Source organism: Mesoplodon densirostris, chromosome 10 (assembly GCF_025265405.1).
Source record: "Mesoplodon densirostris isolate mMesDen1 chromosome 10, mMesDen1 primary haplotype, whole genome shotgun sequence".
Taxonomy (NCBI): Eukaryota; Metazoa; Chordata; class Mammalia; order Artiodactyla; family Ziphiidae; genus Mesoplodon; species Mesoplodon densirostris.
In genome coordinates this window covers 63510102-63534378 of record NC_082670.1, presented here as the reverse complement: position 1 = coordinate 63534378, position 24277 = coordinate 63510102, and the positions used below count along the sequence as shown (strand labels likewise).

Genomic DNA, 24277 nt, shown 5'->3' with positions numbered 1-24277 from the left:
TCTTACTATGTAGGTAGGAATTCACATCAGTGGACCATAGAGATTAGGTTTCTGAATATCATACAAGAAACAGAGGCTCGAGGTTTTGTTATAGAACTCCTGGGACCTACACACTTCTGCAACAGTACTTGCTATTCTAAGAAAACATTCCCTTTAACATTAGTATTGGGTCATATGTCAGTTGCTAGCGACCGTAGTTGGAACTGCAAAGTGATTGCATAAATCCTGCCAGTTTGTGAGTGGTGTTATAAAAGGTGCTGGTCCCTAGCTCATCTGTAGTGGTTTTAGAACATTCTATCCCTGTTGCTTGTTTCATGACTCATGGCTACACTGATAAAAGAAAACCGGAGGGAAAAAAATAGAGGGTTCTACTTAAAATCTTTCTTCTGGTCTTCCCATTTTTATTACTTTCTAAACCCTGTTTGTTCTTTTGCTGTCTAGATAATTCACTTCAGAAATTATTTTTCAGAAAACCTTTCAGTAGTTGTGACATTTTCGTGCCACACCCTTTGGCAATTACTTTTCCTCAAAGTAATCACTCTTTTATTCTGTTTTGTTTTCATTTTGATCTTTTGTTAGCCTGCCTAAATGAACTTAGTAATATAAACTCCACCTCCAACCCTAGAGATAGCATAATTCAATTGTATTATGATGAATTGACCTACTGAATCTTAGCAGATGAGACTTCAGTGCTCATTCTTGTGATCTTATTTCTGGCTACCTTGAGAGCCAGTAAGGGGACCGGTAATTCCCACCCTTTATACTAACGAAGACTTCATTATCTTTCTACTCCTTCCCCTTCCATGAGTTGGAAGGTTTTTTTTTTTTAACCAAAGGAACTGTATTTATGAAGTGATACTGTCTTTTTCTATTATTAACCAAGGGTTTGTAGCTGGGTCTGAAATAAAAACATATGCTTCAGGTAGTATCAGCATTAAGTTTGGTTTTTCAGATGGTTGATGGACCTTTAGTATGAATAGACAATTCCACTGACTTTTTTTTTTTTTTTTTTTTTTTACGGTACGTGGGCCCCTCACTGTTGTGGTCTCTCCCGTTGCGGAGCACAGGCTCCGGACGCGCAGGCTCAGTGGCCATGGCTCATGGGCCTAGCCGCTCCGCGGCATGTGGGATCTTCCCGGACCGAGGCACGAACCCGTGTCCCCTGCATCAGCAGGCGGACTCTCAACCACTGCGCCACCAGGGAAGCCCCAACTGACATTTTTTTTAATGAAAATAATGTAAAGTCCCCGTTGCATGCTCTTTCTCTAACTTTCCCTACTCATCCCCCCCCTGCCCCTCCCCCAATTACAGACTTGGTGGATCCCTTGTGGTCCTAGGATCTCAAGCTTAGGCTATGATCTACACCTTGGGAGTCTGTAGTTTTATTAGCAAGTTATTTTTTTTTTATGGAAAAGGTAATTTAAAATATCCACTAAAATGAATTTTTATTAAGTACCCCCTCCCTCCCCTATTTTGGGTGAAATATCATAGATAATCTTTCTTGACTCCATTCTTAGTCCTGTAACACCAGATGTGTAGTCCTGGGGACCAAACTCCTGAGTTATCACCTTTTTTTTTTTTAACCTGAATTACTAAAAGGCCTTCCTTGTTCCTCCTGCCTCCCCCCAGTCTCTTAGTTTTTCTTCACTGTGTTGGCTTTGTGCCTTCTTGAGCTTACCTGCTTTCTGTTTGTTACCTGCTGTCTGTTTCCCACAGTGAATTAGGAGCCCCAAAAGGGCAAGGGTGTCTCATTTATTTGTGTTCACTGTGCCTAGACAGAGCCTGGCACAGGTGAACAAGAGCAGGGCGGCAGCAGCTTCCTTGGGAATGCTTTCTGTGTGCAGGTCTCTGTCCTGAATACTTAACCATGGATTCGATTCTTATCCATTTAATGCCTACAGCAGCTTTAAGAGGAAGTAACTATTCTCATTTTCAAGATGGGAAACATAGTTTCAATAACTTGGTTAAAGTCATACTTTGTGTTTGTTTAGTGACTGTTTTTATCTCTTTCCTTTGGCCCCTAGGATGGAAAAGTTAATGATTCAAAGACAAAAAGTAGAGCAAGAAGAGAAATAAAAAGTCTGGAAAATAAGTAAATGGAATAAATGGTCCCTTGAATAATGTCGTGTCTGTGAGAAGGTTATTTGCCCTTTCCAAAACTTTACCCCCTCAGTTACACTGCCGTTCTTCTCCAGTTTACATGCTTCAAATCATGTCGTTTAGCTTTGGAAACTACTTGCCATAGAATTGTATTTCTGAGTTTCTCAAATTGTAAACATTTCCATGTTCAGAAATTATTTGAGCCCTAACTGAAAACAGTGGAAACTGTATATATTTATGTTGTTTTTCTTTTCTACTCTTCTAACCATGCATCAGTTCCTAACAGAGTGTGTTAGTTTGCTTGGGCAAATGATCTGGAAGAGAACATTTCCAAATAATTGGACTTCCTTGTTGCTGTTGAGGTTAATATTTAACAGGAAAAGAAAGTTTCTTAAACCAAATTAGAATTTGGGGTAATTATTAGTTGATATTTATTTTATTTGTTGTATTTTTAAATCATCGGTTTTGTATAATTGTACTGTCAGGTATCATCTCCAGTTTAGCATAGAGAAAAAGTAAAAAACCAAACTAGTTTATCCGCAGAGTATGAGATGGTAGAAGAAATAATGTTAGCCAAACTCATAAAAATTATTGTGTTTTTAGGATTTATATGGAAAGATATGAATTTATTATATCTCAAATGTATATGTATTAATGGTTAGGTTTGGTTACAGTAGTAGCATTAGGCATTGTCAATATTGTAACAACAGAAGAAAGTTTTTATTTTAACTATCCCGATTTTTATGATTATGCATTTTTATTGTAAGCCATTTAAAATCCCCTCTTTCTTTGGGATTATTATATATATATAATTATATGTTATATACATATATATTAATGTTTATATTATAAACAGAAACGTCCCTCCTTGTGTAATGAACATAAGTGAAAAGGTGGGTTTACTTTACAGTTAATTTCTAGATTATGACTGTTTTGTAAAATGAAGGACACATGCATTAAAGGGAGAATAATTGTAATTGCCAGTTGTTCACAGTGGTGGCTTGGGAGTTGGAGCAGGTGACCAGAAATAGCAGGTTCACGTTGTACAAAGAGAGTTTAAGTTAAACATCAACTCTATAAGTTTCCTTTTAAAAATCTTAATAAGTTATTCCTAGAATTGGGATTATAAATTCTTCTCACTGAATATTTAAAAAAACAGGTGCAACTAACCACCATTACTGAGATTGTTTGACTTTGAATGGGGATGGCCCTCTGGATTCCAAAATGAAGATGAAGAAATGTGGGTCAATGAATGGAGTGGAGCCCTGAGACACCTTGCTGTCCTGGGGCAGTAAGATAATTCATGCATCCAACAAGTAATGCCAGGCAGCCTCTTGGGGACACTGCAGAGCCAAGAGTTTGAACTGAGTGATCCTCAGGTCCCTTTCGTTCTCATTTATATAAATGTTTTAATTTTAGTGGATTTCCCCATCTCCTTCACTAATTTCTATTGGAGCATCCTTAGTAAAATTTATTGTATATATAAAAAAATCACAGTGTGTGTAACTTTTGGGTTTCTGCCTTTATTGCCCTCTGTTTAATCTGGACCAAGGAAAAGATATTTTATTAACAAGTTTTAATTCTCATGGAACCTACAGAATTTTGGGTGTTCAAGCTTAAATGAAAAGAGAGGTTGAGTGTTAACAGATGTGGTGACAAAGGCCTTGTGGCCTGCCCTTTAGTCTCTTCTAAGCCTTTCATGGTCTAGAAAGCTTCTTGAATTGATGTCGTGTTACATGCATGTTCATATAATCATGTCTATACTTTAGTTTCTGGAATGAATGAATGAATGACTTGTGATGGCCTTCCTAAATTGAGTCATTATTTTTCCGTCTGAGTGATGGCTTTGTTTTTTATTTAGTGGCAAGAAGTAGGGGGTTATGTGTTATTATAGGGGTTAGTGTTGAGAGGGTCTTCAGATGTCAGCTAGTCCAGCTTTTCAACCAGTACAGGAGTGCCTTATGCAGGAGATTAGACTGATGGTTACCCAGCCTTTGCTGGAATACTTATAGTGATGGGAAACTTACTACCTTTTCCAGTGTTATCATGGTTTTATTAAGTAGCATCTGCTGTTTAAGTCAAAGTGTGCCTTCAGGTTACTATACCTTCAGTCCTAGTTATTTCCTCTGAAGTAATACATAATCAGTCTTCTTCCTCATTGACATCCCAGCCCAGGAATATTTTTCTCCTCTCTGAGCTTTAATTTTCTTGTCTGTAACATGATTTGGTTACCTGACAAGGATTGAGGTTTTAGAACAACCTGGACAATCGTGACCTTAGGCAAAACCTTTTTCATGTCTCAGAGTATTAGTATCTTAGTTTTATCTCTGGTGTATAATATAATGGGAAAAATGGCAGTGTGTGTCCATTGGTTTGAGAACCTTGATAGGTACTTTCCAGTTGATGTTCTTGCCATTAATAAATGAATTAATTCATTTTTTCATTGAACATTTATTGACCATTCCCTGTGTGCCTGGCACTTGCTTGGGTCTTAAGTGAATATAAAAACAGGGAATACAACAGATACCTTCCCTACCTGACTGAGGCTTAAGTTCTCTCCCCTAGATCTTTTTACTTTGAGGTATAAAGCTTTTCTAAAATTTTGTTTTATGTTTTAAAAAAAATTTTATTTTATGTTGCAGTAAAGTTGATTTACAATGTGTTAGTTTGAGGTATGCAGCAAAGTGATTTAGTTATACATATACCTATATCAGTTCTTTTTTCAGATTCTTTTCCCACATAGGTTATTACAGAGTATTGAGTAGAGTTCCCTGTGCTATACAGTAGGTCTTTTTGATTATCTCTTTTATATATAGTAGTATGTATATGTTAATCCTAACCTCCTAATTTATCCCTTCCCTGACCTTTCCCGTTTGGTAACCATAGGTTTGTTTTCTAAGTCTGTGAGTCTGTTTCTGTTTTGTAAATAAGTTCATTTGTATCATTTTTTAGATTCCACATAAAAGTGATATCATATGATATTTGTCTTTGTCTGACTTCACTTAGAGTGATCATCTCTAGGTCCATCTGTGTTGCTGCAAATGGCATTATTTCATTCTTTTTTATGGCTGAGTAATATTCCATTGTATATATGTACCACATCTTCTTCTTTCATCTGTTGATGGCCATTTAGGCTGCTTCCATGTCTTGGCTGTTGTATATAATGCTGCAAAGAACATGGGGTTGCATGTATCTTTTTGAAGTATGTTTTTCTCCAGATATATGCCCAGGAGTGGGGTTGCTGGATCATATGGTATCTCTATTTTTAGTTTTTTAAAGAACCTCCATACTATTCTCCATAGTGGCTGTACCAATTTACATTCCCACCAGCAGTGTAGGAGGGTTCTAGGAGTGTTCCCCTTTTTCCACACCCTCTCCAGCATTTATTGTTTGTAGACTTTAGAATTATTTATTTATTTATTTATTTGGCTGCACCAGGTGTTAGTTGTGGCACGCAAGATCTTCATCTTCATTGCCACACGCAGGATCTTTGTTTCGGCATGAGGGATCTTTTAGTTGCGGCACGTGGGATCTTTAATTGTGGCATGCGGGATCTTTAGTTGTGGCATGCGGGATCTTTAGTTGTGGCATGTGGGATCTAGTTCCCTGACCAGGGATTGAACCCAGGCTCCCTATGTTGGGAGAACAAAGTCTCAGCCACTGGACCACCAGGGAAGTCCCCTATCGTTTGTAGACTTTTTGATGATGGCCATTCTGACCCGTGTGAGGTGATACCTCATTGTAGTTTTGATTTGCATTTCTCTAATAATTAGTGATGTTGAGCATCTTTTCATGTGTCTCTTGGCCATCTGTATGTCTTCTTTGGAGAAATGTCTATTTAGATCTTCTGTGCATATATATATATATTTTTTTGGTATGTGGGCCTCTCACTGTTGTGGCCTCTCCCGTTGCGGAGACAGGCTCCGTACGCACAGGCTCAACGGCCATGGCTCACGGGCCCAGCCGCTCCGCCCAGCCGCTCCGTGGCATGTGGGATCTTCCCGGACCGGGACACGAACCCGTGTCCCCTGCATCGGCAGGCAGACTCTCAACCACTGCGCCACCAGGGAAGCCCTCTGTGCATATTTTGATTGGGTTGTTTGTTTTTTTTGATACTGAGCTGCATGAGCTGATTGTATATTTTGGAGATTAATCCCTTGTTGGTCACATCGTTTGCAAATATTTTCTCCCATTCTGTGGGTTGCGTTGTATTTTGTTTATGGTTTCCTTTGCTGTGCAAAAACTTTTGAGTTCAGTTAGGTCCCATTTGTTTATTTTTATTTTCATTACTCTAGGAAGTTGATCCAAAAAGATATTCCTGAAATTTATGTCAAAGAGTGTTCTGCCTATGTTTTCTTCTAAGAGTTGGATAGTGTCTGGCCTTACATTTGGGTCTTTAATCCATTTTGAGTTTATTTTTGTGTATCGTGTTAGAGAGTCTTCTAATTTCGATCTTTTACATGTAGCTGTCCAGTTTTCCCAGCACCACTTATTGAAGAGGCTGTCTTTTCCCCATTGTATATTCTTGCCTCCTTCATCATAGAGTTTATTTCTGGGCTTTCTATATCCTGTTCCACTGATCTGTAAGTCTGTCTCTGTGCCAGTGCCATACTGTCTTGATTATTGTAACTTTATAGTATAGTCTGAAGCAGGGAGCCTGATTCCTCCAGCTCTGTTTTTCTTTCTCAAGATTGCTTTGGCTATTCAGGATCTTTTAAGATTTTTTGTTCTAGATCTGAAAAAATGGCCACTGGTGATTTATTTCATAGGGGTTGCCTTGAATCTGTAGATTACCTTGGATCGTATAGCCTTTTTTTTTTTTTTTTTTTTTTGGTACGTGGGCCTCTCACTATTGAGGCCTCTCCCGTTGCGGAGCACAGGCTTTGGACGCACAGGCTCAGTGGCCATGGCTCACGGGCCTAGCCGCTCCGTGGCATGTGGGATCTTCCCGGACCAGGGCACCAACCTGTGTCCCCTGCATCGGCAGGTGGACTCTCAACGACTGCGCCACCAGGGAAGCCCTGTATAGTCATTCTGACAGTATTGTTCTTGCAGTCCAAGAACATGGTGTATCTTTCCATCTGTTTGTGTCACCTTTGATCTCTTTCATCAGTGTCTTACAGTTTTTGGAGTATAGGTCTTTTGCCTCCTTAGGTAGGTTTATTCCTAGGTGTTTTATTCTTTTTGATGTGATGGTAAATGGGATTGTTTCCTTAATTTCTCTTTCTGCTCTTTTGTTGTTAGTGTATAGAAATGCAGCAGATTTCTGTGTTAATTTAGTATCTTGCAACTTTACCAGATTCATTGATTAGCTCTAGTAGTTTTCTGGTAGCATCTTTATGATTTTCTATGTATAGTATCATGTCATCTGCAAACAGTGACAGTTTTACTTCTTCTTTTCCAAATTGTATTCCCTTTATTTCTTTTTCTTCTCTGATTGCTGTGGCTAGGACTTCCAAAACTATGTTGAATAAAAGTGGTGAGAGTGGACATCCTTGTCTTGTTCCTGATCTTAGAGGAAATGCTTTCAGCTTTTCACTGTTGAGAATGATGTTTGCTGTGGGTTTGTCATATATAGCCTCTATTATGTTGAGGTAGGTTCCCTCTATGCCCACTTTCTGGAGAGTTTTTATGATAAATGGGTGTTGAATTTTGTGAAAAGCTTCAAGTCAAAAGGTTTTTTGACTCTTCAAAATAAAATAATCTTGTTAGTCTACTTTTACTCCTCTGAGTGTTTTTTTGTTTTCTAACTAATTCACTATTTAACAGTATGTCTTTGATTTGTAGATATATGGAGTCTGGGAGTGATTCTTTTCATGTTGGTGTGTGGGCAGCCACCATTTCAAGAGGCCAATGACAGTGAAACATTGACAATGATCATGGATTGCAAATATACAGTACCATCCCACGTATCTAAAGGGTGTAAAGAGTAAGTAAAAGAAAAAAAAAAAGTATGTGGGTATCTTTGTTCATTTTAATTTTTGAACCCAATATTTCTGCTCTTGTTAAGTATGTTTTGGGGAGTTAACCATAGAATATGATTGAAATTTAATATTGGAGTACAAAATGTATTAGTCTATTTTTCAAATATGCCAGTTTTCAAGAAACCCATTATATGCCTCTTCAGCCTCCAGGAGAAGTGGGTTACTTTCACTTGAAGAATTACCATAAGAACTACTTTCTCTTTTTGCACCTGGAATTATTTGACATTCCAGAGAAGAGTTAGGGAATTTTCTTTCCTGAAATAGACCATCAACACACCATTTTAGGATTTACATAGCATGCCTCATAATTTATTCATGTACTTCTCTCCCCAGTTGACTGAAGAGCTCTATTTTGGTTCATGTGACTATGGGAAGAAATATATGCAAGCTGATTACTTGGAATTTGAAGTATTATATATATAGTACTGTGATACGTGTAGTGATAAATTCATAATGGAGTAAAAGAACTGTTGGAAGTTCAGTATTTCTTTGATATTGTGGTGATATTTTAAAATAAGGTCACCTGAGATGATAGCTACTTAAAGGATTTTGTTAGAGTAATAAAGTTTTTAGTTTCTCCCATCAGCTGATAAGAAGGAAATCTGAGCTTGAGGGACCTTTTCTCTGAGTGGATCCCCATCGTAGGCCATAGTTAAGAATTTAGGAATTCCAGCTCTCTGGATTCAGCTACTGGTTTCTCAGTTTACTAATGATGTGAGAATGGTGGAACCTACCTTACAGGGTTATTGTGAAAATTAAATGAATTAGTGTATATAAAGCTTTAGCTCAGTCTTTAGCACATAAGTAGCACTCAAAATGAATATTGATGATTATCCTCCTCCTCCTCCTCCTCCTTATACCCTTGCTATTATTATTCACTACCCCAGGAGGCAGGCTGCTCTCTGTGGGTATATGTTGTGTGCATGTTAGATGTTTGTAATTCAAGGAGTATCTCCATAGCCCCTTCTGAAAAAACTAAAACAGAGTAACTTATTTTTATATTGACATTTATGATTCAAAAGAATGGATAAAATGTGTATGTAATAAAATGAACCCATTATCCAGCTTACAATAAAGAACGGTTCTAATATTTTAGAAGACTCTTCTTGGTGTCTCCCTCCTAGAGGGATTATCTTTGATAATCATAGGACCATTCAGTTTCTACTTTTTCCTACTTTTTCCTTTTTCCTGTCAGTTTTGCTAAGTTTTGTTTCTTAAGGAGCTTGTCCATTTAATCTAAATTTTCAAATTTATTGGCCTCAAGTATTTATAATATTCTCTAATTATATTTTTAAAGCCTATGAATTAGTGGAGTTGTTACCCTTTTTCATTCTCATACTGATTTTTTTGCCTTCTCTGTTTTTGCATTCTCTATTTTTGTCTTGATCAGTCTTACACGAGGTTTGTTCATTTTAATCTTTTTCAAAGAACTATCTTTTGTCTTTATTAATTTACTATTATATATTTTGTTTTATGCTATTGATATTCTTTTGTTTGTATTATTTCCTTCTGCCTACTTAATGGGCTAATTCTTTTGTTCTTTTTCTTATGTGGGGTTTCAGATAATAAATTTTCCTTTTCTAAGGCAGTAGTTAAGGCTATAAATTGCCTCTTAGTACCATTTCAGCTGCCTCCCATTAGTTTTGATTAATAGTCTTGTTATTCAGCTCTGATTATTTTATAGGTTCCATGTGTTTATTTAACCTGTTACTTTCAGAGGGATATTTTAAATTTCCAAATGTGTAGCTTTACTAATTAACTTTTTGTTATTCATTTCTAACTTAATTGCATTGTGATCCAAGAATATAGTCTATATGTTACTAGTTTTTTTTAAATTGGTAAGGCTTCCTATGGCTTAGCATGGAGTCAATTTTTGTAAATAATCCTTTTGTTCTGGAAAAGAATGTATGTTTTCTAGTTGTTGGGGTTATAGTTCTGTGTAAATCCTTAAGACTAAGCTTGTTTATTATGATGTTTAAAATTACTTCTGAGTCTTTTGTCTGCTTGATCTATCACCTACTGAGATATTCTTCCACTACATGGAAGTATATTATAGGCAAAAAAAAAATAGTGATTACTCCCATTAATACAACATTGTAAATGTATTTTTCTTATTCTTGAAAGTCCCTCAGTGTTTGCTTTGGGTGTTTTGGGGGAATGTTATTAGGTCCAAACAAGTTGAAAACTGTTGTGTCTTGCTGGTGAATTGAACCTTTGTATCACTATTTATCTCTAATAATGCTTTGGGCTTTAAAGTCAGTCTATGTTGTCTAGTTTTAGCTAACCACTCCATTTGTCTTTTGGTTAGCATTTATGTGCTATATAGGTTTCCATTCTTTTACTTTAAATCTTTTATTGTCTTGTTTTTAGGTACATCTTTTTTTAACAGTTGGGAGCTGGATTTTTGATTAATCCCATCTGACCAATGCTCCCATCTGAGCATTGTCTTTTAATTGGAGAGTTTATTCCATTTGTTTTTATTGTGTTCACTGGTAGAAGTAGATGTATTTGATGTCTTTGCATTCTGATTTTGCCATCGTGTCTTTTAGTTCTTGCCGTGGTACCTTGTTTCCTTTGTATTTTTTGACTGTGAGGTCAGATTTCTTATAAAATTATGTGGCAGTTCTTTTAAGTTACATTCCCTAGAGAAACAGTTTGCATTTGCTTCTCTACTAGTTGCCCAAGGGCACGCCCAGCCTGAAACCTCTTAAAATTAACTTTTTCACTCTGTGTACCATATAGATATACTATCATTAATTTGGACCCCAAACTTGTGAGAGGACCAGCTTGTAGTTAGAATTTCTTAGAAGAAATTCCCCCATCTCGCCTCCATGGTACTGTTGAGGCAGGCAAGTTTCCCTCTTGACATCTTAGCGGTAGGTGTGTTTCTTCTCGTTCATCTTCACACTGAAGCTGGGGTCCCAGTTCTTTGCAAGGGTTCTAGTCGCAGCCCCCACTTTCAGTGGCCGTACATGTTATATTCTGGTGATACTCTGTTTCGTGTACTCAGTGTGGAAACAGAAGAAAGCAGAAACAATCGGGCCAAGGCCGGCTTTGTCATTTGCTCCTAAGAGTCTTGCTTTTACTCTGTTTTTACCTGCTGAGTAGTTCGTCCATCCATGTTTCTGTCTGCCCTCCCTCCCTTCCTTCCTGCCAACACAATGCCTTTAAACAAAATATGTGTCTAAAAATATACGTCATTTTGGTTGCTTTCATCAGGGTGGCCATTCATTCTTCTGGAAACAGAAGTTGGCTCATGCACCCTATTCTGTATGTTGTCGCTGATCACTGTATCTGATTCCGGTATGCCACTATGCCACAGTTAATTCAAGGACAGATGTTGGTACCTAGAGTTAATTCTAGATGATAGGAAACTGCATTTGTGTGTTTGGCTTGTCAGTATATCTGGTGGTTGTGATTTTTTATGAATCTGATGGCACTTTCTTTATTCCCATCTGCCCCACTATCACCTCTAGTGGACGTAATGAAATTGATGGTATAAGTTTAGGAAACAATTCTGATAAATACAGTAACCCACCATTACTAATCCCTGATAGCAGTTTGCTTTAACAATGGACTTACCTTCCTTTCCAGCCTGATCACAAGGATGCTACAGAGAGATCCCAAGAGAAGGGCCTCTTTAGAAGAGATTGAAAACCATCCTTGGCTTCAGGGAGTGGACCCTTCCCCAGCCACGAAGTACAACATCCCCCTCGTGTCATATAAAAACCTCTCGGAAGAGGAGCACAACAGCATCATTCAGCGCATGGTGCTCGGGGACATAGCAGATCGGGATGCCATTGTTGAGTATGTCGGCGCTTATCAGTACAGGGGCCGTGGGCTTAGGGTTCTTGGGATGGGCTCTTTTCTTAACGCGTCGGGGCTTGTGGACACTGTGTCATGGATAGGGTTGCCAGTTGGCAGGGGTTATGTCATTTATCCCTAGAGTTTCTGGCCCAGTGCCTGGTTCATAGGTTTTGTTGGTCTTTTGTTTTTATTTTTGTACTAGTGAACAGTGAGTCCTGTGGCCTTTCTCCCTTCTTACAGAAGTGGATTGGAATAGACTGTTTTATATCCCAGTACATGCCTTGTCCATTGCTGTATCCCCTTAATTCTTGGGTCTCCCTCTGGTCTCCATAAGGAAGCAGGGACACTCAAGGGGGCGACACCACAATTCCTCAAAATCAGGGGTTGCTATATGCGTCCAGTCACACATTTTTGTAAATAGAGTTGCAGTGGCCCACAGCTGAGCCCATTTGTTTACATGTTGTCCATGGCAGCATTGTGCTGCAGTATCAGCGTCATTGAGAGATGGGCCACGTTACCTACAAAACACAAAATATTTACTGTCTGGCTGTTTAGAGCCCTTGCTGCAGTAACCTGGAACCCACGAGATGCCCAGGTTGTTAGTTACATTTTTTAAAACCAAAGACAGTGTTTTATAACCTAAGAAGTTTGGAATCAAGGATAATATAAAGATGCAGTTGCTTTAACAATGATATGATTCATTTCTGTAAGAGGTCCTGTCTGTAAAAATACGAAGCGTTTCCACGAATGAAAAGTCAAAAGTTATTTAACCCCATTGAATGAAATAGTTGGCTATGATGGAAAGAGGATATACTCTGGGGGGCAAAAAAGAGGTTCCCATCAGGAGGGCCACTCTGGCCTGGCTGAGTGATCTGACCCAGGTACCTGTCCTCGGGGGAGAGGAGGCTGCACGTTGGACTTACCTCTGCAGCGTGGCAGACTGTCCCACGTGGCACCTGGGGGTCTGGTCCCTGAGAAGGGTGGTGTCTGTGTAAAGGACATGTATCTTTAGGGTACACTGGAAAGAAGGGTTTACAAAACTAATCATCATTTTGGTTTCAGTACAGATTTCTTCAGGTTTCTGAGTGCATTCTCAGTTTCCACAGATTGACCTAAAGAAACAGAAGTGCAGGACACTTGCTCTTTCTGCCAAGGACGACACTCTAGGAATGTGTGGAAAATGATTTTTCACTTTTGAGTGAATAAAAAAGGCTATTTGCTTCGCCCTGAATTGGCTTAATATTTTTAAATGAATAAATACATGCAGTGGTGTAGTATAGAACTATTTAATTCATGTGAATTCAATTATCAATCCAGAAGGAGAGGTGATGCCTCAGGTGATGCCCTGAGCCCGAGTCCTCCCAGCTGGTCTCAGGCAGGTCTTTCTTGCTGCCCACAGTACGAGCAGCTCCTCACTGCAGGGTGATTCCTGAGTTCATAGACACATTTGTTGGTCCCCTTAACACAAGCCCACAGCTCTACCCAGTGCTCAGCTGAGGAAAGGACTCTGAGAAGTCATTATGGCCCCGAATTTCACCTCGGGCTCTTCCTTTAGGACCTCTCACCTCAGCCCCACTTGCCCCCATTAGCTGAGGCCCCACCGTCCGTTTTGTGAGGAGAGACTCCTGTATTGTTTCCTCCCGAAGTGTTCATTGCGTATGTTCGCTAACTACAGAAAGGTCCTGAAAAGCATAATTACATATTTCTGGGCCTTGTGGATCCTCTGTGGCATTCCTCCTGTGTCCCACTACCGGCCAGCTGCAGGAGGGAAGGCAGGCTGTGTGCCCCAGCACAGTGCCGGCCAGACTGCGGACTCAGCATTACTTTTGAGGTGGATGAATGAACGCGTAGATTTTATTCAAAGAAGAGGCTAATGACATGCTTTCAATATATTAATAATTCATTCATGTCGGAAAATGCCAATAAATACAAAGAGTGTAAAACTAAAAGCTTTTTCTAATTTTCCTGATTGATACTAGTGTTTCAGTGTCCATTCGTATAACTCATTCCAGAGTTCTGCTGGAAGCAAGTAAACCAGTGTAATGGAAATAAACACTGACACATTAAATGTTTGGATAATGTGCACATTCTTGGAAACTTCATTATTTTATGCATCTAAAACCAACATCCAGGTCAGCTGCCATCAGCATTTTGGAGTTTTCTTACTAATTGAACATTTTTATGCAGTTGTGTCTTAGAATTTTAAGAATGATCTACTAGGTTTTTTTCTTATTTGTGTGTGTGTGTTGGGTTTTTTTTTCCCTATAATTTTAAAGATTCCAGGTCATTGGAATTTATTTGCTTGTACTTAAAAAAAAAAAATCCAGTTCTGCTTGTGAAAAAACAAATCTGCAAATGTGGCTTATATTCATTCTTATTTCCTCAGAGCCCTGGAAACCAACAGGTATAACCACATCACAGCCACTTACTTCTTGCTTGCTGAAAGGATCCTGAGGGAAAAGCAAGAGAAAGAAATACAGACCAGGTCTGCAAGCCCTAGCAATATCAAGGCCCAGTTTAGGTGAGAAAAAAATCTTCACTGATTTTAGTAAGTTAACGTTTTGAAATAGTGAACTTATTTGATGTTTCTTAGGTCTGTGGGGTGGGAGTATAAAGAGTGGTGACAGCCTCGCTGAAGGGGCCACCTGTGGGCTCTCCACGTGAGTGGGGGTCCTGGTTCCTTGGTGCCCAGGGATGCCTTCCTCTCTCGGGCTTAGTGGAGAGAGGGGCTGCAGTTGCTGGCTTGGCCACAAAGACACCTGCGGAGAAGCAGCAGCCTCAGGCTAGAGTGCCAGCTATTTTCACTAAGCTCTTCCAGATCGGACATGTGTAAATGTGTTATTTTCTTTAATTTTTCATTCTAGGAACAAGGCCAGGTTTTCCCTCAGTATTTGACATAATTTTAAAAAACATACAGAGCATGTCTGTGGCATGATGCTGTCTTAGGATTTCAGGAATTTGGCAGTCACATCAGCTAGTTGATTTGTCAGCTGCTTGATCTTGGGAGGTCACTTAACCTCTCTCTGACTCAGCTTCCTGTGAAGTGGGAGTAGTAATCCTGTTTACCTCTTGGGGTTGTGGTGACGGATAAACGAATTAACATATGTGAAGTGCTTTGAACTGGGCTTCACGTGTTTGCCGCCATTGTTGTGAACGTTTCCCCACCACATCATCTTTGGTAAAGCAGTGACTGTGCGCTCGTCTCCCCTGTGTTTGCTTTCCCCTTCCCTTCCTTTCCCAACTCTCCCCCTTCCCCCCGCCCCCCTCCTCTTCTCCCCCTACCTTCCTACTCCTCTTTTTCTTCTGCCATATTAGCTTTGCGTTTAATATCAAAGCTTGGAAAGGGTTACTTTTTTTTGTCACCATTATGAAAATTTATTTAGACTTTATCTTTATTCAGATGAAGTAATCCATGGAATTATAGTGATTCAAAAACAGAAGGAGGGACTTCCCTGGTGGTCCAGTGGTAAAGAATCCGCCTTCCAATGCAGGGGATGAGGGTCAATCCCTGGTCGGGGATCTAAGGTCCCACATGCCGTGGGGCAGCTAAACCTGTGCGCCACAACTACTGAGCTCACGTTCCTCAACTAGAGAGCCTGCGTGCTGCACACTACAGAGCCTACACGCTCTGGAACCTGCATGCCATAACTACAGAGCCTGTGTGCTGCAACTAGAGAGAAGCCTGCACGCCGCAACGAAAGATCCCACATGCTGCCATGAAGATCCCGTGTGCTGCAACTAAGTCCCGATGCAACCTAAATAAATAAATAAATAAATATAAAATAAGTAGTTAAAAAAAATTTTAAAAAACTAGAAGGATGCTCTTGGTTCTAAATAATTCTCTACTTGTACATAGCTATGTAAACATATATGTGTGAATACGTAACAGTGATTACTACTTAAAAGAGGAAGAATACCATTGGATTTTAAATTACTTGCAGTCACCTTGCCATGTGTAGGTTGTTGCTTGGGATGGAGCAACAGAGAAGAGACAAGAAAACATTCCCGGGTGACCAAAGACTAAATATTTAGAAGTCTAGTTTAATGGGAAGATGAATTTGGTAACTGCATCTATATCCTGGACATATTCTTGCATAATGAAAACTAGGCACTCTGTCTGGTGTCAGCTTGGAAGAAGACTGGGCCCCAGGGAGCATGGGGACCCTTGCACATGGGACAAACCAGGAGAGTGACAGTGAGTGGTTAGGGTCAACCTAGTCGTGACTCGAGCCCTCTATTGTGAAAGAGTGGCTCCAGAGCCGTCACCACATGCTGCGCCACCAGGCCTGGAGCCACCCCAGTGTTTTGGAGAAGGGAATATTTGGAATTGAACTGTTTTATTTTTAGGGGAACAGATCAGAACTCAATCTGAAGTTGAGCAGATATGTAAATGAATTAAATTGGTTTTACTGTATCATAGAAATTACAAAGCCAACAGTAGCTCTAAAGAAATATCAGAGCCTTCCATGCAGTTTCCTTTTACCCACCTGGGGATTACAGAGCAGAGATGCTGTTGGGGCCTGTCCTCCTCCTGGGGCCCAGGGCCCACTGGCAGGTGGTGGATGTCTGCTTACTTGCCTTTTCTTTGTTGTCAAAACCCTGCACCCTAACCTGGTTCCATTGCTGGGTGTGCCTTGGGGTCAGAGTGACTTAGGGTGCAGAAACGTGGACTGAGTTAGGAGATTGGCGTCTAACCAGCAGAGTTATTTGTGGGGCGTGGGTAGGTCAAGTCAGGGAGAGCGAGCCCCAGAGAGTGGATACGCTCTTTGGGTCCGGCCAGCATGGGATGGAAACACGTGTATTCTGTTAGAAGAGCTTTGTGAAGTCCTCTGGGAGCTGAACTCCACACGGGTGGGACCAGTGCCCGCATCCTTCCAGAGAAAAACTAGGAAGTAAGGAAAACCACAGAGGCCTGACTGCAAAGGCGCCATCCATTCGATAGGCAGTCATTCAGAGGGCTTCTTGGGTTGCAGAGTGAAGCCACTGCTCTGGGGGTTTAGTAACCACTGAACTCAGCCTAGCTGTCACTGTCTTCCAGCCCGTGTGGCCTCGGGCAGGTTGCTTACACTCTCTGTGTTTTGATTTCTTCACTGTCAAGGGAGGATGGGATTGTGGTGGGATTAAATGAATGAATTGCTGTCAGGCTCTCTCCACAGTGCTGGCTCTAGTAAGTTCTCAGTGTGAACTGTGCTGTCAGTGTGACTCGTTTATAATTCTTGTTGGCAGTCTTTCTTATCTTTCGTTAAGATAAGCCGTGATCTTCTTACAGTGTTGTGCTCATTAAGTCTAGCACAGCATTGGGGCCAGATACGTCCTTAATAAATGTGAGCTATTTAACAATCTGATTTACTCATATAAATGAGAGCCATTGGTTCAGAAGTGGAGATAACGTGTCTGGTACAGCTGCAGCGCTTACCCATCTGGTTTCTGGGGGTGGGTTCTGAGGGTGGTTTTGGCTTTCTCTTGGGGTTGGTGGGGAGAGAAGTGCCTCCGGCACATCTGTGTCCTGCCCTCCTCGAGTGGACTGGCTGCCGCTTTGGTGGGTTAGATGCACTGTCCACACCTGCCTCCCACTACAGGGACCCCAGCGTTTGCCAGGGTGACCTTTTGGGTGGCTGCTCTTTGAGGAGCAGCCTGAAAGGAATGTTACGTGCCGTTTCCTAGGGCCCCGAGGCTCATTTGGAGTTGGTACAGTTGTGTTGTGAGGACAGAGGAGTCGTCCAGAGACGCTGCTTGACCTCAGAATCATTGAACACCCAGCTTCTATAAAGTACCAAGCAGTGACCAGCAGACGGACCCACTCCCTCCTTGAGAGAGAGGAGGAGGCTCCGAGTTGGGGGAAAGAGGTCTGCTGTAAATGCCTGTGGGTTTTTTAAGGCTATAGGTTTAAGTTGGGTTTTATGTCTAGGATAACGTAAGGGGTGTGAAGTGGAAGTGTCAGCGTACCAGTGGCTGTTTCAGTGTCACTGGTGTCTGCTGTGCCCCTGGGCAGAGAGGGCAGTTGAGAATTCAAGATGTTTATTCAAAACAGGCTGGAGACCTCACTTTCAAAAGTCTTCCTTGGGCTACCAAGCAGTGTTCTTACTACTTGGGTGACTCTGGATTAGGGGATAAAATCAAAGTTTAAATAACAGTGGATTTTGCTATGCCGGACTCCTGTGTGGTCATTTAAAAATGTATATGTGTTGGGCTTCCCTGGTGGCGCAGTGGTTGAGAGTCCACCTGCCGATGGAGGGGACACGGGTTCGTGCCCCGGTCCGGGAAGATCCCACATGCCGCGGAGCGGCTGGGCCCGTGAGCCATGGCCGCTGAGCCTGCGCGTCCGGAGGCTGTGCTCCGCAACGGGAGAGGCCACAACAGTGAGAGGCCCGCGTACTGCAAAAAAAAAAAAAAAAAAAAAGTATGTATTTAGTTTAGAGGGTGCATATTTTAATTGGTGAAGAAGAGATTTATGTATGCCAGTATACACTGACTTTCCTCTCCAGTATCATATTTAAATGCAGTAAACTATTTCCATTTGTTTTTGTAAACACCAACTATTAACACCATCCAGTAAAATCTGGAGGACTGGAAATTTCAGGTGATTTTATTAGCAGTAATATACCTTCAAAGGTTGTGATCTTAAGACCGAAAGGAGCAAAACCTGTGTTCAGGTTTTGCTTTGGTGACAACTCTCTTGTACTTTCTAAAAAGGTTTTTCTTGTGGTATAAAACGTTTCTATAGAAAAGATGTTTGCTCCCTTTTCTGACAACCGTGATGAAGTTTTCATTTGGCCAATAAGCCATAAACTGAACCACATGTCAAAGTAACATTTGCCCTTCTAGTGTCCTTGTGATGTTTACAGGATGTTGAATGGGTTTGCAAGGCTGCTGTTTCTTTTTGTCTCTTTCTTTTCTTTTTTTTTTTTTTTGTAAAGTCTGTGTATTTTGTCCCAGTAAGTTTTATTTAAGGTACTTGGGTAAAGTCTGTGTACCATTACATAGCTTTTCTTTTTTTTTTCAACCTCTTACATAGGCAGTCATGGCCAACCAAAATTGACGTGCCCCAGGACCTTGAGGATGACCTCACGGCCACTCCTTTGTCCCACGCGACTGTCCCTCAGTCTCCTGCTCGGGCTGCCGACAGTGTCCTCAACGGCCACAGGAGCAAAGGCCTGTGTGACTCGGCTAAGAAAGACGACCTCCCCGAGTTGGCCGGGCCCGCGCTGTCCACGGGGCCGCCCGCCAGCCTGAAACCCGCGGCCAGTGGGCGGAAGTGTCTGTTTCGGGTGGAGGAAGACGAGGAGGAAGACGAGGAGGACAAGAAGCCCATGTCCCTCTCAACACAGGTGGTTCTGCGCCGCAAGCCGTCCGTGACCAACCGCCTGACGTCCAGGAAGAGTGCCCCGGTCCTCAACCAGATATTCGAGGAGGGGGAGTCGGACGACGAGTTCGACATGGATGAGAACCTGCCTCCCAAGCTGAGCCGCTTGAAGATGAACATTGCTTCCCCGGGGACGGTCCACAAACGCTACCACCGCAGGAAAAGTCAGGGCCGCGGCTCCAGCTGCAGCAGCTCAGAGACCAGCGACGACGACTCGGAGAGCCGCCGGCGGCTGGATAAAGACAGCGGCTTCACCTACTCCTGGCACCGCCGGGACAGCAGCGAGGGGCCCCCAGGCAGCGAGGGCGACGGCGGTGGCGGCGGCCAGAGCAAGCCGAGCCGCGGCGGCGGGGGCGCGGACAAGGCCAGCCCCAGCGAGCACAGCGCCGGCGGGGGCGGCCCCACGGGGGGCTCGGGCAGCGCCCCGGGCGGCACGTCGGGCAGCGGCCGCCGCTGCGCCGGCCCCGGCTCCTCCACGTCCACGCAGCTGGCGGCGCGCGGCGCCGGGGAGCTGGTGGAGAGCCTCAAACTCATGGGCCTCTGCCTCGGCTCCCAGCTGCACGGGAGTGCCAAGTACATTATCGACCCGCCGGGCAGCCTGTCGTTCTCCAGCGTGAAGGTCCAGGAGAAGTCCGCCTGGAAGATGTGCATCGGCTCTGCAGGCGGTGCGGCGCCCGCCCCAGCCGTGGGCGCCATGAAGTTCTTCTCCGACCACGTGGCGAACACCACCGTGGAGTTGGACCGGATAAAGAGCAAGAATCTGAAAAACAACGTGCTCCAGCTACCTCTGTGCGAAAAGACCATCTCTGTGAACATCCAGCGGAACCCCAAGGAGGGGCTGCTGTGTGCCTCCAGCCAGGCCAGCTGCTGCCACGTCATCTGACCTCGGTGTGCTTCCTTCCTGCTCAGAGCGGCGAAGACCGGCTCACTTCACTGGTCCCTTTTCGGTTTTCCTCTTTTAAAGCGGGCAATTATTTATTACTTTTTCATTTGTTCGCCTGACGACTTGACAAATGCATGGTCTTTGTGCATGCTGCTAGACACTCCTTTTTTTTCCCCAGCCGAAAAGTCTTGTGTAATTTTTACATTTATAATTTTAATGTGGATGATCAGGATTAAATTAAAATGTATATTTGGAACCTAATATAAATGGAGCACTTAGAAATTTGATGTTCTGCACTTAACCTAGAGAGAGAAAAAATGCTTTTCCTTGTGAAAAACCTAAATTCCTGCTCCGACATTCTGTGACATGGAACCTCCGTGATCTGAGGCACACTCTGGTGTCTGAGGCAGAACCAAAGCAATAAAGTTGTGATGCCATCAGGCCTAGAGCCCGCAAGCGTGCCGCGTGCCCCCAGACGCCAGGGCCTGTGCAGAGTACAGTGAGCGTCTGCACTGACAACCTTAAAACCATGATTTCAACATACCCACACCTGTTTGTCTTAAGCTATAGTGTGAAAACAGTTTGGGCTCTTAAAATTTAACTGAAAAAGATTTTCTTGTTTTGTTATAGGTGAGATAAAGTACTTAGATTTATAAGGCAGCTTCCCCGTAGAGGTAAATCACAAGCAGACAATCTCATTTTGTAATGTGATAAAGTGAACTGATGATGTCTTAACTCTACTTACAGAGTGTGTGTCTGTCTAACAGAACAAAAGGATGCTTGGTGTTAATTCCTTCCTGGAGGGCACACCCCAGGGTTCCTTTACAACCACATAGGTAGAAGAAACTGTAGGGCCTAATATAGAAGCAAAGGTGTACCCAGATGTTGGCAAAGTCAAAACCCCATAAATTAAAAAAAAAAAGAAAGATTATTGGCATTTGATTTTGGGGAGTTTGATAATTAGGTTGTCTCTTTTGTTAACTTCCATTCTTTTACGTCTTTTAGCTCAGCTACCTATGAAAATTGGCTGATTAAAAAATATACATAAAAGGGTAAGAATTCACACATAAAGCAAGCAAAAATGCACAAAGCCTGCTTTGTTTTTTGTTTTTTTGTTTTTTTTTTCCTGCTGGAAGTGTTTTTCACTTTGCCTTCCTGCAAAAACAATAATTAAAGAACTTTTGCTTTAAACTATTCCTGTACAAAGACTACTTTTGACCAGATAATCATCTTTCGTGGCTTTTGTCTTGTAGGACACAGTATCATTTTGGAAGGGACCAGATGCTACTTTTTCATGCTGTGCCCAGGGGGTCTTAAAAGCAACACTTAGGGACATTGGTGATAGGATGTGGCTGGGCCCCAGGGCCTTCCCACACTCATCAGCCTCCTGTCGTGTCTCTGCAGTGACAGTCGCCTGGTCCACAGAGTGGGCTGAGCACCAAAGGACGGCATTCCATTGGTCACGGTTTCTCCAAGTGCACACTGGCTCTGCTGCTTTAGGATTCATATGTTTTACTCAGAACTCTGAATTTCACAGTATACTTACTAAACTAAGTAAAGATGATAGTCAAAATACTTATTTTACTTTCTAGACCTAGGCTAGATACGTTTTAAGCTACAGCTCTAGTTCATTGTGATATTTATAATTGAGAGCTATGAGAATAGGTGTGTGGGTGAAGCCATAGAACATATTTGCTTGAAATTCTTGAGCAGGGATCTTATAAAGGGCCAGAAATAAGATGTGTGGTTCACATAGATAGTGAGCGTAACATCTGTATTAAACGTAGGAGAGAAGTTTATAAAGGGCATTGGCAATAAACTCTTTGTTGCAGCTGTTTTCCAAGTAATGTAAATACTTTTTCCTGTGATTATGTATAGCCTTGGAATGGCACCTTTTAACTAACCCGTATGTGTTTGGTTTTCAATGGTTTTTTATATTCAAATGTATATATGGTGCTCACTTTTAGGATCAGCAGTGTTGACCATTTATGCTGCATAGCTGTATCATAGCCTTACTAGTTGTGTGTGGTTGGTTGACCCGCTGGGTATACAAACGTTAGTCTGAGTGGCGTCTTACTCATTTGTTCCTAAGTGAATGACTGTGCATGTGTTGTATGTCATAGTATGTCATCACATAAAAGGGAGGGAGCAAATAACCATTACATTAAGATAATATTGGACCAAATGACTTACTTGCTCTAAACAGTTTCTTGTACCCCTTAACCTGTCTTCAGAAGTTGCATAGAGTTACAGTAGTGTGTAAATTAAATATTGTGGAAAAACAGTTAGTCTTGTATTTTTCTGTATGTGTGTATATATATATACATATATATACATATATATACATATATAAGATGATGTACTTCTGGCAGTTCTATCTGTATTTAAAGTTGTGACAATCTTGACACTGATTTTACGAGTAGCCGTGAGACTGACTCAAAGATGTCCCTTCCGAGTAAGAACTGATGTGTGTTAAGAGGGTACAGAATTATCAGCTGATTTGGTCGGTTGCTTCCACTGCTGGTTGATATTCCTCATTGTGTAAACATTGACAGGTATGTGACAAACGGGAAAAAAAAGTCCAAATAATAAAGTGGCATATCGGTGTTCAGCAATATAAACTGTGTCGCATATTTTTGTTTCTTCTTATGAACGCAGCTCTGTATAGTCCCGGCCTGGGTTAGACCGAAGTTCTACGTGCTGTGTGCGCACCTGCACCACCAGATGTGACTGAAAAAATGCAATCGTGACTGTTCTCACTTTAAACTCGTGACCATAAGTCTCAGGTGGGTCCCAGGACTGCCCATTAATTAAACTTTATTTCCCCAATTATCTGCTTTCCTCACTCAGCCAGTCAGCATGCTCTCAGTAAATAAACCAAAGCAGTTAGAACTGCCCCCAAGCTCCCACTTCTTCTTTCCTACCTTCATATGTATCCACATGCCCTGCTCTTCCTCCCGGTAGTGTGACTGCAGGTAAGTCCCTTCACTTGCCCCTGAAGACTTCATAGGTGTTAAGTGAGACAGACCTGAGGACTTTGTCATTCTCTTCTTCCCTTTGCACCATCAATCTTTGCCTCTCTACTAGACTATTCCTAACAGCAAACAAAACAAACATCATTTTATTCCCTTAAATCTTTTCTTTTCTCTCTAGCTGTTGCCACATTTTTCTATTCCTCTCCTCACCTCTGAACTCTTCCAATCAGGCACTGCTGCTGTCACCCCACCAAAACTGCTTTGCTCAAGGTCAGCAGTGATCTCCATGTGCTAAATCCAGTGGTCAATTTTTAGAAACAGCTTTCAGGTATAATCCACCTACCGCATAATTCACTGATTTATATCGTACAATTCAATGGGTTTTAGTATATTGACAGAGTTGTGCAACCATTACCATAAACCCCAAAAGAAACCTTGTACCCATTAGCACATTCTCCCTTTCCCCTCAACTCCCAGCCCAGCCTAAGCCAGACAAACACTAATCCAGTGGTCACTTCCAGTCCCACGTTAGCATTTGTTGAGTTGATCACTCTTCCTTGCAAACTTCACGTTGTTCAGGACCCTACTTCTACCTTGCTGCTCTTCAGTCCACTAGCTCCACGTTCTCCCAACCACTAAACTTGGAATACCGCAGGGTTCGATTCTAGATCCTTTCTGTATCTACACAGTCTTTTGATCCTTAACATCCATGTGCTGGTAGAAGCCCGAAATATATTTAGCCCACGTCTCTCCCAGGAACACCAGATTCCAACTACCTATTTGATTTCTCTACTTGGATGTGTCTGATAAGCACCTCAATTTGTACAAGTCCCAAACTCACAATCCCCCTCAAATCCTTGCCCTACTGTTCCCCATCTCATAAGTGACAACTCTAAGCCTTCATTTGTTTTGCACAAGTCAAAAATCATGGTGTCAACCCTCTTTGATCCCAGCATCCAATCCATGAGCACATCTTATTCACCATTCAAATATTGACACCTCATTGCCTCCACTCCTGACATTCTGGTCCATGACACCATCATCACTTATCTGGTCAACTATAAAATGCCTCTTAAAGAGTTTCATCACTTTTGCCTCTTGTCTCTCTCATCTGTTTGCCATTCAGCATTGTGAGTGATCCTTCTAAAAGCTAAATCATGCTATG

At 41.8% G+C, this 24277-nt stretch overlaps 1 protein-coding gene across 4 annotated transcripts in view; it reads left to right on the top strand.

Annotated features, from left to right (window-relative positions):
- SNRK (SNF related kinase) overlaps positions 1 to 22770 on the top strand; it is a 63236-nt gene extending 40466 nt beyond the window's left edge. For all 4 annotated transcript variants that reach the window (XM_060109779.1, XM_060109780.1, XM_060109781.1 and 1 more), the window contains 4 exons: positions 7888 to 8029; positions 11679 to 11891; positions 14278 to 14412; positions 18907 to 22770. In XM_060109779.1, the coding sequence (XP_059965762.1) occupies positions 7888 to 8029; positions 11679 to 11891; positions 14278 to 14412; positions 18907 to 20137 (1721 nt within the window). In that variant the 3' untranslated portion in view covers positions 20138 to 22770. The remainder of the gene's footprint in view (positions 1 to 7887; positions 8030 to 11678; positions 11892 to 14277; positions 14413 to 18906) is intronic.
- Positions 22771 to 24277: the final 1507 nt, after the last annotated feature.